At 40.4% G+C, this 21766-nt stretch overlaps 1 protein-coding gene across 1 annotated transcript; it reads left to right on the plus strand.

Annotated features, from left to right (window-relative positions):
- Window positions 1-1906: 1906 nt before the first annotated feature.
- Window positions 1907-21195, plus strand: LOC134501619 (interferon gamma receptor 1-like). Its single transcript, XM_063309512.1, has 7 exons — window positions 1907-2168; window positions 7601-7715; window positions 7895-8061; window positions 10027-10172; window positions 13093-13264; window positions 18806-18918; window positions 20494-21195. The coding sequence occupies exons 1-7, from the start codon at window positions 2081-2083 to the stop codon at window positions 20935-20937; spliced, it is 1245 nt and encodes a 414-aa protein (XP_063165582.1). The 5' UTR covers window positions 1907-2080; the 3' UTR covers window positions 20938-21195.
- Window positions 21196-21766: the final 571 nt, after the last annotated feature.

Below are 21766 nucleotides of genomic sequence, written 5' to 3' on the forward strand. Positions count from 1 at the left end.
TAAAATATTAGTAAAGCGAGCGTTTTTTTTCCTTTTCCTTTTTCCTTGTTGTTGTTAACCTGTACCAAATATAGTTAGCAATTATATTGGTGCTGAATTCTTGTCCCATATGCACTTCCCCCACCCACCCCCAAAATATTAGCAGAATGGCCTGGCTTTCTCTGAGGATTTATTAAGTCCATTTATTGATCTCACAGTCCCAATCTATAGGACAACCTGTGGCAGCTTCTGCCCAAACATCAGAAGGGTTGTTTTCAAGGTGTGGCAGATTGATTCCCTGCATTCAGCCTCTGCAATTGGCACCACACCTTGTGTTGTTTTTGTTGTTTATTCATTCAGTCACTTCCGACTCTTCGTGACTTCCTGGATCAGCCCATGCCAGGACTGCCTGTCAGTTGTCGCCACCCCCAGCTCCCCCAGGGACGAGTCCGTCACCTCTAGAATATCATCCATCCACCTTGCCCTTGGTCGGCCCCTCTTCCTTTTGCCCTCCACTCTCCCCAGCATCAGCATCTTCTCCAGGGTGTCCTGTCTTCTCATTATGTGGCCAAAGTACTTCAGTTTTGCCTTTAATATAATTCCCTCAGGTGAGCAGTCTGGCTTTATTTCCTGGAGTATGGACTGGTTTGATCTTCTTGCAGTCCAAGGCACTCTCAGAATTTTCCTCCAACACCACAGTTCAAAGCATCATCTTCCTTTGCTCAGCCTTCCTTATGGTCCAGCTCTCGCAGCCATATGTTACTACGGAGAACACCATTGCTTTAACAACGCGGACCTTTGTTGTCAGTGTGATGTCTCTGCTCTTAACCATTTTATTGCGATTTGTCATTACTGTCCTCCCAAGGATTAAACGTCTTCTGATTTCCTGGCTGCAGTCAGTGTCTGTGGTAATCTTTACGCCTAGAAACGCAAAGTCAGTCACTGCCTCTACATTTCTCCCTCTATTTGCCAGTTGAAAGTTCATCCAGCCTCTAAAACTGGCACCACACCTTGTATATCTTATTACATTGTCACATGGACACGCAATGAAATGCACAGCACGTACACTGCTGGGAAGAACAGTGGTGCAGGATTCTGGAGCATGAAACAGGCCTTAAGCAAAACTTCTTGATACAGCTAGGACAGTTACCTCAGGAAGCAGAATTGAACAGTAGGACAAAGTAGTACTTCAGATATAGCATGATTCTTTTATTTAGAGAACTGTACATGGCAGAATAAGGGACGCCTTTTAAGTGATGCAGATTTATTTTTTATAATTGGGGGTGATGGAACCATTCAACCATGCAAAAACCACTATCTCTTTCAGCCTGAACTGATAAAAAATGGGTCTTCTTCAAGTCCAGCTTCCTTCTGGGTGACAGCACAGATCCATCCCTGCAGTTTTCTTGCCAGCAAGACGGATGTGGCTTGCCACTGGTTTTTATTATTTTTTTCGCCTGCCCAGTTTGGCCCACAGACCTGGGAACTGGGAAGTCTCTGCATATCTCTTGAGCAAGAACTAGGGTGCTATATCCATGCTGCAAAAATCCGGATAAAGTCGAGGTTTATGTTTTCCTTTCCTGCCATCACGTCCGGATTTTTTGCAGCCCACATATGTTAGCGAAAGCGGGAAGGGATGAGGCAATGATCTTAGGAGTAGGGTAGGCAAAGGCTTTCTTCCAAAGTGTGCAGTCGAAACATATTTAAATAAGAAAACGCAAAGCGGATAACACTTAGGCCCAACTTACAACGCTTTACTGCAGTGAACCCTAAGCAGAAAACGCGGTTTACAACTCTTTTATTACCCAACCGATAAGCCGAGTTAAGGTGTCTCCCTCTCTTTTTTCCTTAACCAGTTCCAATCAGCGTCAGCGGGGACTCTCCTGCAGAAAGTCCAGAATTTGCTCCACCCCTTGGCAGGCGCCAGCTAGGTGGAGTTCCGCTAGGGGAAACAGCCGCAGGCCGTGGTTATGATTGCGGAAGCGCGGGAGGCTTTCTCCGTCCGTCCCGTTCCCCCCTCGCCTCCCCTTGCTACCGCCCTCTTTTTGCTCTTCTGGCCAAGTACGAGATACGGGCGCGCCCCGAGCGAGACGTGCAGAAAATGAGGGTCGTTGGGGCCCGGCTCGTCCTTGCGCTTTTAGGCTGGACCCACAGCAGCGGGTTTACCGCGGTGGAACCGCAGACGGAAGGTAAGCGGAGGCCAAGAATTACGAGGAGGTGAAAGCGGGCAGGGCTGACGCCTTGCGCTTCATTTATTGCAAGGGCGGGGAGGTGGGGAGAAAGAACCCCCTGCCAGCAGAGGCCTCGATCTGAACTAGGTTTCTAGTCCATGTATGGACCCTTGCTTGAACCCTTTCCGGTTTCTTCCCGTAATTCGCTCTTTGTCTGCTCGCACCTCCCCGTCCTTTGTGGGAAAATAGAGAGTATGAAGCGTCTCTGGGGGAAATAGGGTGGATTCGTCTGTTTAGATTCTGTATCTAATCAATGCATTAAGAATAACAACATCAGCAAGAAGGCTGCATCCACCGTTAACAACCCCTTTCCTTTGTTTTTCGAGGTCTCTTCCTCATTCTTAAGGAGAACTGTCAGCTCTTCCGGTTTTCCCAGGCAGTTTGCTTTATTTTTGTTTATTTTGGTTCACTTCTCCTTGCAGTAAGGGCAAGCATTTGGGAGGTGGTTTCCTCCCAGTTGCCCTTCTGATTTTTTTTTAACCCCTAAAACATCAAACACATGGATTAATTCCATTTTCTTTTTGATTCCTGTTTATTATTTATTTACAAATGTTTTCATGCCACTTCAGTCAGAAAGCCAAAACTCTGAGGCTTACAAAGGCACAGTACAATCAACTATACATGTAACAATAATAAATCAACATTATAAAACTCATAACTACAACATCATTAATAATGCCCACATACATCCTCCAGACCTCAAACACCAGTTTTAATAACCAGGTTTTCACTAACACACACACTGGCTGTTAACACATATAGGAGGCAGTGGAGAAACCATCCTGGGGCATGATTTTATTCATGTCAGGTTGATCTGTCTGAACATACCTGGTGTTAGGCACACATCACCCTTGTCTTGTCATTTCCCAGATCTGTATTATAGTGAAGATGAATCAGAGTTCACCAGAACCTTATTTTCATATTTGAAACTCATAGTTGAACTCGATTGATCTTTTAAAAGCTAGGTGGCTTTTGTTGTGGTTAATACTTGGTTGGAAGACCACAGAATATCCCAGGGCTATAGATTACACTGAGAAGTTTAAAAAAAATCTTAGAAGAAGCTAGTAGCAAATCACTTCCATATTGTTGTCCAGAAAACAACATGGATGTGTCTACAGTAGAAGTCATCATGAGTTGTGCTCAGCTGGACATCTTTTTACTAGGTTCAGCTCTGAGCATGAATAAGAGCTGATTGATCGGGGTAGACAGAGTGATGCCGGTGTGTTCACACTCTTGGCATCTGCCTACGTTTGTGCCCTGCCTGACATTTCCACTTTTTCAAGGTCCTTTTATTTAATTTTGTTAAGTAAAGGTGAAGTTGGCCCAATATAAGAATGACTGTATATAAAGTCATTCTTAATAAAAATGATGCTCGTCTACATCCCAGTACTTCATAGTGGAAAGTACTTTGAGCATATGTCACCATGTCTTTTGTTGTTTGGCAATGGCAACTCTTGGGGAGTAGGCAAATTCCTTTCATTGGCAGCCATTTTGTTATAGCATTCATGAGAAGCCCTTAACACTCAAAATAAACTTGCCACTAAAAAAGGTACTTATCTGTGGAACAGACCTGTTTTTCCAAGCTAGTGCCCTGATGGCTGGGGTCTGTGGGAGTTGAAGTCCAGTTCAAGTGAAGGTACTAGGCTGAGGAGGGCTACAAGAAAAGCCCCTTTGGTATAGGTTTTAGATTTTTTTTTTCACCAAATAAGGTGCATAGCATAGGGCGAAAAAAAACCAATAACTGGATTTGGAGTAAATTTGTTGAAAACTTTTAATGGTGTTTTTGTTCTTTTAAAAACATTTTTAAGATACTCCTTTTATAAAATATTCCTGAGTGAGATGTTTTGCTATTTTCTCCTTCCTTGTACTACAACATAATGTTCTTTTTTTTTTCTTCAAATAAGGAAGTACATAAAGGTTAATGTTTCACTATGCAGAATGGTTCTTCATTGTTTGCCAGTTAGCAGCTTCTTGTTGCTATAGATAAGATGTTTCTGAAGTTGTGTAAGTTTTCAGTAACTCCTGCTTTCTTTTAGTGGGCTTGCCACAGGAATGAGAGCTGTACTTAAGTGGTTGGCTTGCTCTAAAATATTAGTTACAAAAGTCCCAGCAGAAGTGTTGTCAGTGCATACAGACACAGAAAGTTGGGGACGGCCTCCCTAGTCTGTTGTGTATTTGATGGCATTCTGCAAATGGAGGCAAGATGACTTTGTATGAATGCTGAGGTACATTTTGTCCCCATCCAACTCTGTGCATTTCACTGCAATAGTTGTCTTCATAGGAAGAAATAGCTTAGGAGAAATTCCATTTACAGATATTGGATATCTGGATTGTATTGAGGTCTCTGTTGTATTTTGTACAAGCATGCCCTGAAACAGTTTGTCATTCCTGGATGACATACTTGATTCCCCCAGCTAGAGCTAGAGGAAGAATGTAAAAGGGGAGGGCCAGTGGTAGGTGACCTTCCAGTCAACTAGCACAGGTCAGCAGGGTTCTGGATATGATGGTGGTCACCCAGGGAGGTAGCCTAATTCTATGCAAGCGGGCGCTCTAATTATATTAACAGCGATGTTAATAGTACCTGGTCTGACTGCTCATAGCACTTCAGACATGCCAGGCAACAGCATGCAGCCCTCCTCTCTTTTCTTCCCCTGCTTCAAAGCAAGATAGTTGGGTGTTTGCTAGTATCTTCCAACATCTCAGCAGCACAGGGGCCAAATGAAACCCTTGCCTTGAAGTTTTGAAGAAGGTGAAAATGCTGTAGAAATGCTAGAGTAATAACTGATCTCAGCAATTTCAAGGAATGCTGTCCTCACCATTGTGATCATAATTACTGAAAACTGCCCACAGAATAATCACCATTTTTTAAATGGAAGGTTGGTGTTTTTCTCCCAAGTGACATTTCATTTTGTCTTTATCAGACGGTCCCTATACCTAGGAGGCCCACGTTCAGTGTGCAATAGGCCCAGGCAACAAGAGAGAAATACATTTTGTTCATTGCGGATTTTGCAGGCTAGGATGTAAAATGAGTTTGTCCATGAAAATTAGTTAATATGTGTGGTCCAGGACATACAAAATGAGTTTAAACTCTTTCTTGTCATAATATTTTCAATTTGTTTTATACTAGTTAATACTCTGGTAAGATTTCTGCACAGGCTGCCTGGCAGTAAAAGACGTAGACTTGGAGGCACTCAGCTATCGAGTTGGAATTCTAATGAATCACTTCCTATAAATATATTAGAAGCCTCAGTTTTATATTTTTAGTAATCTTTATAATATCCTAGGTATTAATTAAGAAGGCATATAGGTCCTTCTGCTGAAAAGCAGTGTAATCACTCTTGCTCTCCCCTGCTTTCAGATACAGGGCTCATGACCAGTAATTATACATGCTGATGTTATTTTGAAGAATGGAGGGAGGGGGAAATAGAAGGTTGCAACATCAAAGTAAATTAAATTTCAAAATGATTATCTTAATCAAGAACATCCTTTCTTAAACATAGAGTTTTGGAATTTTTAGTTGTATTTCTACAAACAAATGCCTTGTTAAATGCTGGCATGGTCAGCAGAATAATCTCTTTTTTATTGTCGGTTCTGGAAAGCCCTTTCTTAAAGAGGGGGTCATCTAGACATCTTGACTTCTTAATCTTATGAAATACAATATTTTCTATGCACAAACCTGGTCTTGCTATGATTTTTTTTCTCCTTTTTCCTTTCAAATTTGTTTCAAGAATGAGGAACCTGCACTGCTTTGTTGAATGACAGCTCTGAGCAACTTTGGTTAGCATTGCTAACAGTGAGGAATGTCATTATTGTAGTTCGGTAATAACTGGAGGACTGCAGGTTCTCCTCCCCTGAAAACAACAAGCAGAAAGAAAATCTCTTGTTTATAACCGTGCAAAATAAACTATTTGATAGAACACCCCAAACGCTATTCTAGAGAGTCAGGACTTGTTGGATCTATTGTATCTTATGCATGTTTAAGATAGAAAAAGGATAGTATTTTCAAATTACGTTTCAGTGGGAGAGGCTCAATTTGGACATTTTTTCCCCTGGATCTCACTTGTTAAGATGTTTGCCAACTGAAAAGCAGTGTGCATTGAACAAAGAAGCACGCAGAGTCACAACTTTATTACTTAACGTGAGTAAAAATGCAACTTGTGGATTCTAGTGCAAGAGGAAAGCTGATATCAAAGAGAGATTTGGAGGTTTTCTTTCCCAGTTCTCATTGGCAGGGTGACAACCTAAGATGGCCGTGTGGTGTTCATGCTGCAGAGTTCTATTAATTAGAGGACTGACTTTGGAATTCAGATGTACAATCATGTATTAGACAGGAAGCTGCAGTAACAAGTGGAGTTTGTTTTTATAGTACTCCACATACAATTTACCTTTTGTTACACATTTTTTTTATTTATTTATAACAGCATTTCTGTATTACCCCACTTTGAAACAATTCAAGTAAACGGATGCCAAGCCATATGGTGTTAAAGTTGAAAACCAGCTCCTTGAATTGGCTATGGAAGCTTGTAAGTCACCAATGCAGCAACTTCAGCATATGTTGTAATGGTACTGAACCTACCCCTCTCATGAAGAGTCAAACCATGAATTTTTGAACCAACTGCAGCTTCCAAGTCATCTTCAAAGGCAATTCCATTTAGGGCACATTGCAATAGTCTTAACTTTGAGGCAAAAAGAGTGTGACTCACTGTTGCAAGGGCATCCCAGTCCCTCAAAATGTGTTCCTTCAGAGGGAGTGCCACCATCATCCAGAGTCAGTTTGGAGATTGGGATCATGCCTGTTCAGTCCATACATGTTTGGACCCATACAACCCCTCACAGCCTCCAGATACTGGGTCAGGACCACTACAGTATCCTTGGCATGGTCTGGCCCAAAATGGTGACGTATAGTTGAGTATCATTAGCATACTGATGATACCTCACCCAAAGTAATAAATAACCTCCTGCAGTGGTTTCATACAGATTTTGATTAGCATGGAGGAGAGAGCCTTATCACGGGAAGAGCCATGGGCTTTACATCTCTTCCCCCCATACTCACTCTGGCTGATACTGTATGCTCAGGAAGGAGCAGAATTATTGTAAAACAGTGCTCCCAAACCTCACAGCCATGGTCAGCAATATCAAACATTGCTGAGAGATCCTGGAGGGACACATTTCCCACATCCAGGTCCCAGCAGAGATCATTAACCAAGGTGCTAGTGCTGTTTCTGTCTTACATCTGGGCCTAAGTCCTGACTGAAAGAGGTTTAGATCATCCATTTCTTCTAGGAGTCAATATCTTCTCCAACAAGAGAAGATAGATACTGATGGCATCTTCTTAGGTGATTTAAAACTTCATTGAAATCTCTATCATTATTTTTTTTTTTCATTTTTAGTTCCTCCTCCAAAAGATGTTACTGTAAAATCATATAACGACAACATCTCTGTATGGTGGGATTATGAAAGTCCATCCTCAAAGTCTCTATTTACCGTGCAGTTCAAGTGCTATAGGTAAGACTATTTTGATTTAGAACTCTGTGTCTAATTTTATAATGCTTTTCTCAGTTTTTGTCACTAATTGTTTTTTGTTGTCTAGTAGATCAACAGGACCAACAGACAAAAATTTTCTTTTTTACTTTTTAAAAATAGTTTGACTATAAACTTTGACCCTTTTTTTCCCTTTTTGGTAGCACTGGTGATTACAAGGAAGTTGATAGTTGCATAAACATAACGCAACACTATTGTGACCTCACCAAGAAGACTGATCAGTGTGAAACTTTCTGGGTGGGAGTAAAAGCTCTTTCTGGACAACACGAATCTAAATATAAAGAACAAAAATTTGATGTTCTCAGGGATGGTAAGTGGTCATTCATATGTAAGGTTTAGATCAAGAGTATTTGCCACATTTTAGAAGTTAATTATTAGTGTTTCTGCTGTCTCTATAGTTTATGATGTAGTAGTTTTTAACATCAGATTTAAAGATAATTTTAATGTGCTATTACAAATTATTATAGCCTTTGGCAACCTGGTACCTTCCAGCTATGTTAGTGGGACAACATCTCCCATTCCCGGATAGCATGGCTGACAGCAGCACATCTGGAAGCACAGGCATCCATTTCCAATCAAGATGATGCCAGAATGATGAAGCATGGGCCTTGAAACCACAGCACAACCTCTGCCCTTATATGAGAGGTGGAGTTTGCATCACGATGCACATTTCATCACATGTCCCCTCCCAATAGATACCTATGTTCTGAGGGCTCTAGATAGTAGGAGTTCCTAGCCCTAACTGGCAGGAACGTCTGGAGCCAAACATTTGCTAGCACGGACATGTAATTTCAGTCCACCTTCCCCATTCACATCAGCATTACGGGTAGTCCTTGACTTAGGACTGTTCATTTAGTGACTGTTCAAAGTTACAGTGGCGCTGAACAAAGGGATTTGTAACCAGTCCTCACACTTACGACTGTCGCAGCGTCCCTGTGGCCACGTGATCAATATTCAGCTGCTTGGCAACTGGCATGTATTTACGACGGTTGCAGCATCCCAGGGTTACATGATCACCATTTGCAACCTTCCCAGCTGGCGTCCGACAAGCAGAGTCAATGGGGGAGGCTGGATTTGCTTAACAACCATGTGATTCATTTAACAGTCATGGTAGTTCGCTTAATAACCACACCAAAAAGTTTGTAAAATTGGGCATGACTCACTTGACAGCCCCCTCGCTTAGCAACGGAAGTTCCAGTCCCAATTGTGGTGCTAAGTTGAGAACTACCTGTATTATGGTTGGTCACACAGTCTGCCAGATGTTTAGACTGTATTTGGCATTTTTGTCCACCTGTTGAGTCCTTCCCTAGGACCTGAGATAGACAGATGTTGTTATTTAATAATATTAAAGGTATCGTTGCAGGATGTAAGCTGTTCCAAGTAAAGCTGCCTTTGGTGGTTTATTATTATTATTATTATTATTATTATTATTATTATGCCCTACGTTGCCCACTTACAGTATCTGGAGGTGAGTTAAGAGGGAAAACATCACAATTTCAGGTGGTGGCGTCTGGACATGGTTAGTGGGCCATCCTCAAACTAGGGCAAGGATTTTATGCGGACTTGCCCTTGGTCTGAAAAGGCAGTTAGGAAGTGGTGCTATTCAGGCCAAAACTAATATATCAGCATATTGCCTACAGCTTCTGTAGTTGTGGACAGAGTCAGTTTCTTCTTTCAGTAAGAAACAGTACCTTCATGGCTCCTTCATGTCTGGTTGGTTCTCTTCCCCTCCTGAGAATGGAGTGCAACTTTGGCTCTTCCCTGCTTTGTTCCTGGAGGGTGGGATGGGCAGGATTGTCAGCATCTTTGTTCTCAGTCTTGCCCAGAACATTAATTGATAAGTAGCTTCCAGGAAACTCATTTTTAAGATGGAGTATGTCAAAGCAAATTTCAAAACTTTGGCAACCTAGGAATATCAGTGTCAGTAAAACCATTTTGGTGGGGATATACAGGAGGAATATTGAAGGGAGATAATAATGTTAAATCACAGGGAGCAGCACCACAGGATTAACTGGAATAGATCCAGAGGCATGTCATCCCAAAAATATTCTTACGCTCTCGGGTTTCATAAGACAGATGGGATTTTGAGTTTTGACATATTCATCAGTTTGTAAACGTGGGCTCTTGATTGCATTTCCTGCAGATTGTTCCCAGAAAGTGACTTATACCACTGCAGTCTATTTTTACATATATGAATATTTTATTAGAGTGTGGTGTTGTGCTGTTTTGTGTTGTCTACCTTTGATATTAATATAAAATGTTGCAACTCTTTCAGGTCAAATGGGACCTCCAAAGTTCAATATTTCCATTGATAATCACGACATTGTAGTTAATCTTGAACCACCTTTCAATCTATATGATGACCTAATTGAAGAGTTCAGCTACAGAGTGTTCCTTTGGAAAAATGGAAGCCCAGAAGAGGTATATTTTAAGTCTACAGTTTTTCTCTATAATATATGTGCCTTTGATGCTATGATCAAAAAAGTCATTAATCCTTGTGAGCTTCGTGGTGGCTACTCCTGCCACCTCTGACACTGGTGGTAGGGTAGAGAATGGCAGGCGATGCAGTATGCCACCAGTGACCTCCTCTTTGGCAGAATGCCATCTGCCAGTGTCCACTTGTCAGCCCTTCAGGGTAGACCAGACTAGGAAACCAAAATCATGCAGTTCAATATTATTCTTATTATAAAGATATAGTAACAGAATCTTGCAAGTCTGAATGCGCTTCCCCCTCCCTCCTTTTATTTTTGTGGGAACAAGGGAGAATCTTGTCTGAGATGTTTTCTATGGTTACAGTTCTGCCCCAAACTCAGGTTTCTTTTATCTGACTACTGTCTTGGTAGTGGCTCTTCCTCCTGTCCCTCGAGGCCATTTCATTGGCCTACTACACCATTGCCCCTTTTTCTCCAGCACCAGATAGGATAGAGAAAACTATTGCTACTTGTTTTCTTCACTTTATTTGCTCTAAAGTAGCTGAGTAAGCTTCAGTACTTTTGTTCCTCTACTGAGCACGTGGATTGTCTTCTATGCCATGTGTCGGTAGTTGCCTCATATTTATAATTCTAGATGTGGTTTAGAATATTGCTAGTGTAACATCAGCTTTCCAGCAATACACTTCAGATACTAGAAATAGGGAATAGATCTTGGCATTAGTATAAGGAAGGTAAAAACTATCAACCAGAAAGAAGCAATCCAGTATACATTCAAAGTAATTAGTTGCTCACCACAGTAAGTGTTACGGAGATCGCTGGTGAGGAAGAAGGGGCACCTTCCAGGGGGAGAAACGCACTCACAGTGTGGAAGACCTTAGGCACCTGGCCAAGAAGTTCAGGCAGGACCCACCTTAGAGTTTCTGGGGGTTTTCCCTTAGAGACTGCTAGTTTTGCTCAGTTTGGCAAGATTCTGTCTATATGGTAGAAACAAGACTAGAGCTTCATTCCTGGCTCAGCGCAGTTTCTTCACCTTATTCCCCACATCAAGATATATCCTAAATACAGTGTATTGGATCCAAACTTAGTTAAGCTTTGAGTAGATATAATAATACTTTTTAAAAGAAATATGCATAAGTTTGTTTTGTACAACAGTAACAATAACAGTGGCATAATTTGTTTCTTTCAATATATGCATAAGTAATGCACCTAGGTGGGTCACATCCTACTCACGGACCTCCAATTTTTGAAATATTTAAGAAAAGGAAAATAAGGAAGTGGAGCATGATATAAGGATAAGGGAATGGAAGAAGAGGTGATTGCAAGAAGAGAATTTGAGAAAAGGTATAAGTCTATGCAGAGCCATGGCTTCTCACAGGAATACAATAGTAAGCGCAGAAGGCAGGAGACAAAAAATAGTAGAAACCTTAGTCTAAGTGCATGGAACAGTTTAGAAGAACAGTGAGAACATGGAAGAGCAGAGAGGAGGAAGAGGATTTCCAGTACATAAGATAAGAAATTCCTGACCTGATGCCCTTCAAAAATGTTGACATGATGGGAGTTGTAGTTTAGCATACCAGTTGGAGGTGGCCAATAAAAATGCTTAAGAACAAGGAGCAAAAGTTAAAATTGGTATGATAGCAAAAGGAAACCCATCAAGAAAATGTAGAATTATGGTAAGTAACAGTTAAAAGGCAAGATGGCTGGTAAATTGGAGAAATCCAAAGAAAATTAGGCAAGGTTGAAAAAAAGTGCAGTACAGTAATTAAAGTAGGGGAACTAAGTATAAAAAAACATTGTAGTCATCATAGGAAAAGAATCAGAAGGAAGTTGGGCAATATCAGTGTAGGGTACTAGAATGAGAAAACAGATGACAAGCAATCACCTCGTCATAATGAAAAGAAGAATGAGACCTAAGAGAAAAGTTAGTTTTTTAGTACTTTTAAATTGTAATTTTGGAAAGAAGTCCAATATGAATCTAGTTAAGTAGGGTCTGGTTCATGAACATTTATATCAAATAAAAATATGAGATAAAAATGAAAATGCAAGAAAATGATAGTCAGCCCCATATATTAGAAGCAACATAATATAACAGAAAAATCCTACTGCCTGGGGCTTTCTTCCACTGGCAGGGTAGAAATACTATGAAAACAACATTTGCTGTCCTTCCTGGTCTGTTCAAAATGGGGAAAAAGGTTAATATTACAAATGGCTGGTCTAAATTTTTCCTCAGGATTAATACGTGGTGGAGGATTTGGAGAGGTTGAAATCCAATATACAGTACATTCCCAGTAAGACCCTTCTAACCCTTCTCATTGTGGGTTCCTGATATCAGAATGACAAAGTCTCAGAAGTTGGTAGGAATGTGAATTCCAGGAACCATAGGATTGGAGCTTAGTCCATGCAGTGGTAAATGAAAACAGTTCCATATCTGAATAACTTAGAGAAAATAAAATGCTTCAGCTATAACAGTTGAGTGAAGTATCAAATTGTTCTTTTGCTCATAGGACAACATCTATAGGAACCTTCTCTGTTAGGCAGTCCCAAACTCACGGGTTTGGAAACAGAATGTTCCAGAAAACTCTGGACCAATCCTTCACACCTTGCAGTCTCCAAGGGTGGCTTGGTAGTTTTCTGGAAGTAAATGCTTTGAGATGGAAATGGTTCCGTGTTCCAGTCCAAAACCAGCTTGTTTCATCTGGAATCCTTTTTTGGAACACCTCTAAACCTCAGAGACTTTGCTTCCAGAAGACTGCAGAACCACCCCAGAACAGCTAAGTTCAGAGGAGATTCAGAATGGTTTGAAGGAAGAATTAAATTTTTGCAAATGTTTGCTGTATATTTATTTCTGGTTATTATGTTTATGCTTTTTAAAGGAAGCTCTAATTGCAATATACCTCACTTTTTTATAGCGACAAAAGTTTATCTCAGAGGATTGCTTTCTTGAGCCATGCACTTTACATTTAGCTGTTTCTTCGGATTCCTCTTATTGTATTTCCACTCAAGTCTTTTCATTAGTGATGTCAAAGGCTGGTGAAGAATCAGAAGAAAAATGTATCTCTCCTTCTCCCAAGAACCGCCCAGGTAAAGATTTTAAATTTTCAATAAACAGGAGATTGAAATATGCAAAATATTCTGTCCTGTAGCCCAGCCCAGTTCTATCAGCATCTCATTTTTACATGCCTGCAGGAAACGTTTTCTGTCAATGTACTGCAAAGTATTATTTATTGAAAAACCCAGTGGGGCAGGAGACAGCAAAAAAGCAGAAGTTGGATTCTTCTTTCCTTTTCTTTGATGCGCTTATAAATTCTGCTTATTGAGAGAAAAGAGCCATTATTTGAGATAATTAATTTAATATTGCTTATTTTAAAATGCTGAAATTTGCACTTCAACTTGCAGAATGCTATGGTAAAAGTGACATTCAGTGTATGCCTAGGTTGAACCTCTCATTGTATACTTGGGACTAAGCATCTCTGAGCTCAGTGGAGCTCCTTCCCAACCAAATTTACAAAAGATTGTCCTTCTGAAAGACAGTGCTAGAGCAGTGTTTCTCAACCTTGACTGGGGAATTCTGGGAGTTGAAGCCCACACATCTGAAAGTGGCCAAGGTTGAGAAACACTGCTAGAGAATCAAAGTGTATAGTTTGGAACAGTGAGAAATTAGGTAGAATTTCTAACTGGATTTTGGCATATTCCTCTCCCCCATTTTTTAAAATGAGCTTTTATTCCACCCAAAAAGAAGGGAGAGCTGTGCAAGTTTAACTCTTGACAAACAGTGTGAATAAATTCTACATCTTTCCAAATTGTTGGTTTTCTCAGTTGGTGTTAAAGTGATACCCTCTTATGAAAGAATGAATATATTATGTGACATGTCATACTGACTGTTGAAGTTGCAACTAAACAATACCATTTCAGGGGTCCTAGATGAGGGCCATTCTGTCCATTCATAAATCTATGAATTCCGATTTTAAAAATAGATATGTCAGTGTAACTTTTCTAAGCCTATTAGGCCAAGAGTTTCAGAGAATTATAGGCTTGGCAAACTACACATGGAAAGTAAATTCTAGCTTATAAAAAGCTGCATTGCAGAAATTAATGTGACAGTCTTTTTGAAAACAGTTCATGTTTATTTCTATAATAATTACAGAATGATTCATTTTAATTCTTTAATTTAAAATGAATATGTTATTTGTTAAAGTCTATTTTTCCCACATTATGGTTTTCTATTAGAAAAGAATAATGTATAGAAAACTTAACTGTTGAAAGCAATGGAATGAATCACAGGAAGGAAATAATAGTAAGTTAATAGTAATTAACTTCACCAATTTCATTCAATTGTGCTTGCCTTGTTTTCAAGGTCAGCCATGATTAGCGTTACATGGAAAGGCTAGACTGAGGCAGCCCCTCTCTTTCATTTGAGCTGCGAGAAGGATTTCACTGTAGTGAATTCCTTTATAGTTTAAAATGAACACTGGTTGTGTCATACACACATGCTCCCAGGTTCAGCTTATGGTCAATCACTCACAGACTCACAGCCTGTTGAGGCACATGGATCTTGTCAGCCCCCCTTGCTTTCTGCCTGGGTTTTCCAGATAGGTGCGGCTTGAGCAGACAAGACACACAGCCCTGGTCAAAGACGGGAAGTAATTAGGGACACACACAAATAACTTTCAACTGAACACTGAGGCACAACAGGTTCTTTGAAATACATGGAGACCCAGTGAATTTAAGGAACAGCAAAACTGTACTGGTTGCAAGATACATTTGCGCTCGCTCTCTCTCTCTCTCTCTCTCTCTCTCTCTCTCTCTCTCTCTCTCTCTCACACACACACACACACACACACACACACAAACACACACAGTCATCCACACTTAACCCACGTCCAACTAAGTTTCCAGGCACTAGCTAGAAGGACGGAAGCCGCCAAGTCTGGGTCCAAAGACTCAAGGAGTGGGCAGGCTTTGGGACCCTTTTTATCCCCAGAAGTCCTTGCTTTGTTGGTTTTACAAATTTGGTAACTGTAGATGGGATTAGGGGGTGGTGGTTCTTCATGTGCTCAGGCCCAACTTCCTTTGTTTGGTTCAGGTGACATTTTTCCTTTGTCTCCTTAACGACTTGCTTTCTTCTTATCTACCTCTCTGAAGGGATCTTTTAGACAAGTTTCCTGGCTTTTGTCCTCTCTGCCTATGTGCCTGCTCCACCTTTAGGTAATGGCAACTTCAGCCTAGTCTCACAGTTGCTAAAAAAAAAAATCAGAAAAAAACCCTCAGAGTTTAAAGTTGGCTTGTTTAACCACAGCTCCTTTTACACCAGGGATCAACAATGTATGGCTCTCTTAACTTTCATTAGCCCTGGTAAATAGAGATTAAGGAATTATTTTTAAACAATGCGTGGAAGTGGAAGAAGACAATAGAATAGGAAGGACAAGAGACCTCTTCCAGAAAATTAGAAACATCGGAGGTAAATTCCAGGCCAAAATGGGTATGATCAAAAACAAAGATGGCAAGGACCTAACAGAAGACCTGTATAGGAAGGATAACAATATCGGGGATAGCTTTGACAGTGTGGTCAGTGAGCTAGAGCCAGACATCCTGAAGAGTGAGGTTGAACGGGCCTTAAGAAGCATTGCTAATAACAAGGTAGCAGGAGATGACGGCATCCCAGCTGAACTGTTCAAAATCTTGCAAGATGATGCTGCCAAGGTAATGCATGCTATATGCCAGCAAATTTGGAAAACACAAGAATGGCCATCAGACTGGAAAAAATCAACTTATATCCCCATACCAAAAAAGGGAAACACTCAAGAATGTTCAAACTATCGAACAGTGGCGCTCATTTCACATGCCAGTAAGGTAATGCTCAAGATCCTGCAAGGTAGACTTCAGCAATTCATGGAGCGAGAATTGCCAGATGTACAAGCTGGGTTTAGAAAAGGCAGAGGAACTAGGGACCAAATTGCCAATATCCACTGGATAATGGAAAAAGCCAGGGAGTTTCAGAAAAACATCTATTTCTGTTTTATTGACTATTCTAAAGCCTTTGACTGTGTGGACCATAACAAATTGTGGCAAGTTCTTAGTGGTATGGGGATACCAAGTCATCCTGTCTGCCTCCTGAAGAATCTGTATAACGACCAAGTAGCAACAGTAAGAACAGACCACGGAACAACGGACTGGTTTAAGATTGGGAAAGGAGTACGGCAGGGCTGTATCCTCTCACCCTACCTATTCAACTTGTACGCAGAACACATCATGCGACATGCTGGGCTTGAGGAATCCAAGGCTGGAGTTAAAATGACTGGAAGAAACATTAACAATCTCAGATATGCAGATGATACCACTTTGATGGCTGAAAGTGAAGAGAAACTGAGGAGCCTTATGACGAAGGTGAAAGAAGAAAGTGCAAAAGCTGGGTTGCAGCTAAACCTCAGAAAAACCAAGATTATGGCAACCAGCTTGATTGGTAACTGGCAAATAGAGGGAGAAAATGTAGAAGCAGTGAAAGACTGTATTTCTAGGTGCGAAGATTATTGCGGATGCTGACTGCAGTCAGGAAATCAGAAGACGCTTAATCCTTGGGAAAAGAGCAATGACAAATCTCGATAAAATAGTTAAGAGCAGAGACATCACACTGACAACCAAGGTCCGCATAGTTAAAGCAATGGTGTTCCCCATAGTAACATATGGCTGCGAGAGCTGGACCGTAAGGAAGGCTGAGAGAAGGAAGATCGATGCTTTTGAACTGTGGTGTTGGAGGAAAATTCTGAGAGTGCCTTGGACTGCAAGAAGATGAAACCAGTCCATCCTCCAGGAAATAAAGCCAGACTGCTCACTTGAGGGAATGGTATTAAAGGCAAAACTGAAATACTTTGGCCACATAATGAGAAGACAGGACACCCTGGAGAAGATGCTAGGGAGAGTGGAGGGCAAAAGGAAGAGGGGCCGACCAAGGGCAAGGTGGATGGATGATATTCTAGAGGTGACGGACTCATCCCTGGGGGAGCTGGGGGTGTTGACGACCGATAGGAAGCTCTGGCGTGGGCTGGTCCATGAAGTCACGAAGAGTCGGAAGCGACTAAACGAATAAACAAACAAAAAATAGAGATGAATGATGAGTATTGCAGTTCAGGAACAAGTGGAGTGCCACATTCTGCCTACCTATCATGTAAATCACATTTTCTAATTTGCTCATTATGATGGGCCAGGAATCTGCTCAGGGAAAACTGAACTGTGACAGATTCTTCCTTCTGGTTCATGCATGTGTTACGTGAACATATTTCTGCTTATTCACCATGATTTAGCATTGCATTCAACCTAGCCCAGTATCTGTGTCAATAAATACATATAATAATGCTGCATTTGGGATTGTACTTCATATGTGGCTAGTAGAAATTAAGGTTTATCAGATCCTTGATAATTAGGGAATTCCTGGGATGAGATTCATACTAAGTTCTGCCTGACTGTGTATTGAAAGGAAGGATATATTAACATTCTCTGTTGAGATGATAAGGATTTATCAGTATAGTTATAGCAGGAATTATTGCCAAAGTGCATCTGTTGTTGCTGCAGTTATTTATGAAGTTTCTAATGTTGCATTAAGCAATGTAGAGATTCAGAAACAACTGATTCCTGCCAACAAATTAAAATCAGTAAATAAGAGGAGAGAGAGTCCATTATATTGTTTAAAAGAAATGTTGGAGTCCTGAGTGTGTTTTACAGGACTTGGCAATTCTATTCTCAGCTGTTTTTTAAAGTAATATTTTTATGCAAAATATTTATACTTTTATACATGTGTACATAATTTAACATCCAAGCACTAATACGAGGCTTAACGTTGAGTGAAACTTTTCTATTGATATTATTTCTGCTGTGGTACATACTTGTTTTGGTTTTCTAAGTGCATCTGTAGTCTTTGCTTTCCGTGAAGCTTTTTTTTCCTAATCTCTGCCCTGGAAACCACTTATATCTGTGTACCACTAGCTGCTGTCCAGAATTGCAGCTCCCATAGTTATAACAAAATATTACCGTGGAAGCATGTTATGGAGATCACTGGTGAGGAAGGAGGGGGCCCCTTCCAGGGCGAAAAATGCATGTGCAGTGTAGAAAGCCTTGGGCACCCGGCCAAGAGAATCAGACAGGACCCACCTTAGCGTTTCTGGAGTTTTCCCCTTAGAGTTTGCTAGTTCTGCTTAGTTTTGGCAAGATTCTGTTATAGGGTAGAAACAATAAAGACTGGAGCTTCATTCCTGACTCAGCCTTGTTTCTTCGCCTCATTCCTGACAAAGCATTTGAAGATGTTGGTGTTCTCTAAGCCTAACTTGAGGCAGGGTGGAAGCTAAGATACCATTGCTATGATGCCAAGCTAGCTTCCTCAGCATAAAATGATTTTATAATTAGACCCATTTAAATGCACTAGATTATGCTTTCATGGACAGTGGCTGCATGTATTTGTGTGTTTAAGGGGTTGCATGAGTTAATTATGCTTTATTAAAGAAGGGCCAGTGAGTTGCTGGATATCAGTATCTGTATCCTCTGCCTTTTTGAGATGTATAGAAAATGTATATCATATGGTGGTAATATGTATTCAGCATTAATTTAATATAACGTGTCTTTTTAATTTTGTAGGCTTAACAGTATTGATAAGTATCGGAACTGTTCTCTTGGTTTTTCTGGTAATCTTTCTTGCCATTGTCTTCAAAAAACTTCAAGACAGAAAAATTAAGCTTCCCAAATCTCTGGTAAGGTGCCCTGGTATCTTTTATTCCCGTTGAGGTACTAGCTCTATCTTTATTGTAAGGTTACTTTAACAGAATCTTGCAAGTCTGAAAGTACTACACCTGTCCCTCACTTTTACTCTCCTGAAAACTGGAGAGGGTCCCTTCTCAGACGCTTTCACCACCTCTCCTCCTTCAGACTCAAATATCATTTATCAGACCATTGTCTTAGCTGCCTCTCTTCCTCCTGTCTCCCAAGGCCCTTCCCACATATCATTACAGTGGATTTGTGAGTTTGGCATTTCTGTCATTAGAAGTGCCCTCTAGTAAGCCTTACACTGCTGCAGTGAGGCTTCTTCTGGCAAAAAAGAGCCATCAAGGGCACTTTACTACCCCCAGAAGGCTAGTACCAATCTCAGTACTTACTCACCCAGCTTATACATACATCAGATAACATTGTAAATATGAACTGATAGCTATTAGTAAAAAAGGACCATAGTGAAGTCCTAAAAACATGTTCATTGTGGTGTTCCTTGTTTAGCCAAATTATTTGTCATTAAAGTGGACACTAATAACTCATACACCAGTATTTCTGGATGGTTAAGGACACCATTTATTCGGTCTTGGGATAGCTGTTTGTACTAGTTTCAACACTGTAATTGGGGGAATGCCAATTAATTCTGGCAGTCCAAGCTTTGCGGGGGGTGTTTGCCATTAGCTTCCTTACTGCTCTCAAGAGATTTCTCAGGAACTTGTTACTAGGAAAGAGTGTAACAAGATGACAGTATGTTTTTGTATTCAAATATAAGACAAAATTGAACAAAAAACAAGAGATACTTACTAGGCAATACTAATTTCAGAATTCTGAGATCTTGTTGCAACCAAATCTAGCAACTAGTATGATCTGTATATGGAAGCAGAATCTCTGTTAAGTATTATTCATGCTGAAATACCCCAAAGCAAAGCAACCCGTGTTGCCAGTAATAACACAGCATGAATAATATATGTATTCCCATCAATCTTGTAGTGTGGAGTTCAATGCAGATCTCTTATTTGTTGCCTTACTGGGTTCATTTAACAGTTGCACTTGGTTACTTTGAAGCATTATTGCTGCTGTTGTTGTTACTTTGTTTTCATGCGGGAAGTAGCAATTTAAATTGTATGTTAATTGCACATATGTAACATCAGCATTGTTGTTCAGTGATACAGACTTTTGATTTATTATGTGCCATTAAATTGTTGATTCTTAGCAATCACATAGATAGGTTTTCTCCATGATGATCTGTTCCTAACCTGGTCTTTCAGGACTGCTGATTAATTAATTGATTATATATCATATTTATACCCCACCACAATCATGCATGGGCTCTAGTGTGTTAGTTAAAATGCTAATTATGTCAAAATAATTGATACCATTTAAAGCATATAGTCATATGTGTTAACTTTGCTCTGTGTTCCTCTTTGCTCTGTATTCATTCACTAGCCTTTCACTGAAAGGTCTATGATGCATATAATTTCTACTTCATCACCTTTTGCAGCCAAGTTATCTTCTAAAAAATGGAACTGGTAACTGACTTCTTGTTGTTACATTTTTTAAAGGTTGCTGTGGTAAGAAACCAAGTCGTCAGTGCCGAATTTAAGCCAGAATGCAAATATGACATTATATCTTCAACATCCTACAAGCCAATGTTAGAGTGCAAAAATGAAAAATCAGAGAAATTAGATGTCTCTGAGAAGGTAAAAACCACTAATCCCAGTGATTATGGCAAAGAAGCAGATGCTGATGACTCCCAAGGAATTCAAGGAGAAAGGAGCACCCAAGAGAACATGGCTGCAGAAATTCCTGAAAATGAACAGATTCATGAAGACAGTATCACAGGTTACTCTAAATCTGTCACTGCCCAAGACACATGTAGCAGTCTTCAAAATCAGGATCTTCCCACAGCAGATGTCCAACAAAGCACAGTCCTAGGAAGCTTGATAAAGGCATCTGGGTATGACAAACCCCACTGGGTTGGCTCAAGCTCTAGAGATGAATTCTGACTACCCTTCAGAAATTGGGAAAACCATTTTTCCTGTAAAAGAGCATTATCAGAAATGTCGTCAGAAGTGTCCATGGCCATGCTTGGGAGCACTTTAATCCTCACAATACAGTGAGACTTCATACAGCCTTATGATAGGAAACCTGAGATGAGCTAAGCTGAAGCTGTGGTCCTGTACGTACTTGGTAAAAAATGCCTCATTGCATTCTCTTCATTCTGAATAGATGTTCATAAGGTTCTAATACAATGATTTCATGATCTACCCAGATGCTGCCTTGACATCCTTTTTATGAAGAACCTGGTATTTTCTAAAAATTTTGGACTATAAATCCTATAGTTCTTTGCCAGCGGCCTTGATGATTGGGTGCTGGTGGGCTAGAAGAGCTGGAGGGCGCTATTTTGCCCTTCATTCTCAGAGCAATTCCTTTTCTCCTGCCAAAAGTATGATGGGTGTTAAAAATAGGGGGATTAACTGACCAGAGGTTTCTCTCTAAATTGGTCAATGGAAGAGGCTGTGGGATTATTACAAGTGTAGTCTAGTAGGGGAAATTTGTGGTGTTGGCTTTTTGATGACAGGAGAAAATTTCAAAAAGCCCAACCTTTAAGGAGATACTGGAAAAGTATTCTTTTCAGCCAGGGCATTTCCAGGGAGGACTTGGAAAGGCCATAGCAAGTATATGGGACTATATTGTAATCAAGCAATTTCACTCCATATAAAATAACTTTATTTATTTATTTATTATTCAAATTTACTTACCACCCATCTCCCCCAAAAGAGGGACTCTGGGCGGTTTACAATAAAATCAAGCTCCAAACATAAACATTAAAAT

The sequence above is a fragment of the Candoia aspera genome, chromosome 1 (genome assembly GCF_035149785.1).
Source record: "Candoia aspera isolate rCanAsp1 chromosome 1, rCanAsp1.hap2, whole genome shotgun sequence".
NCBI classification, from domain to species: Eukaryota; Metazoa; Chordata; class Lepidosauria; order Squamata; family Boidae; genus Candoia; species Candoia aspera.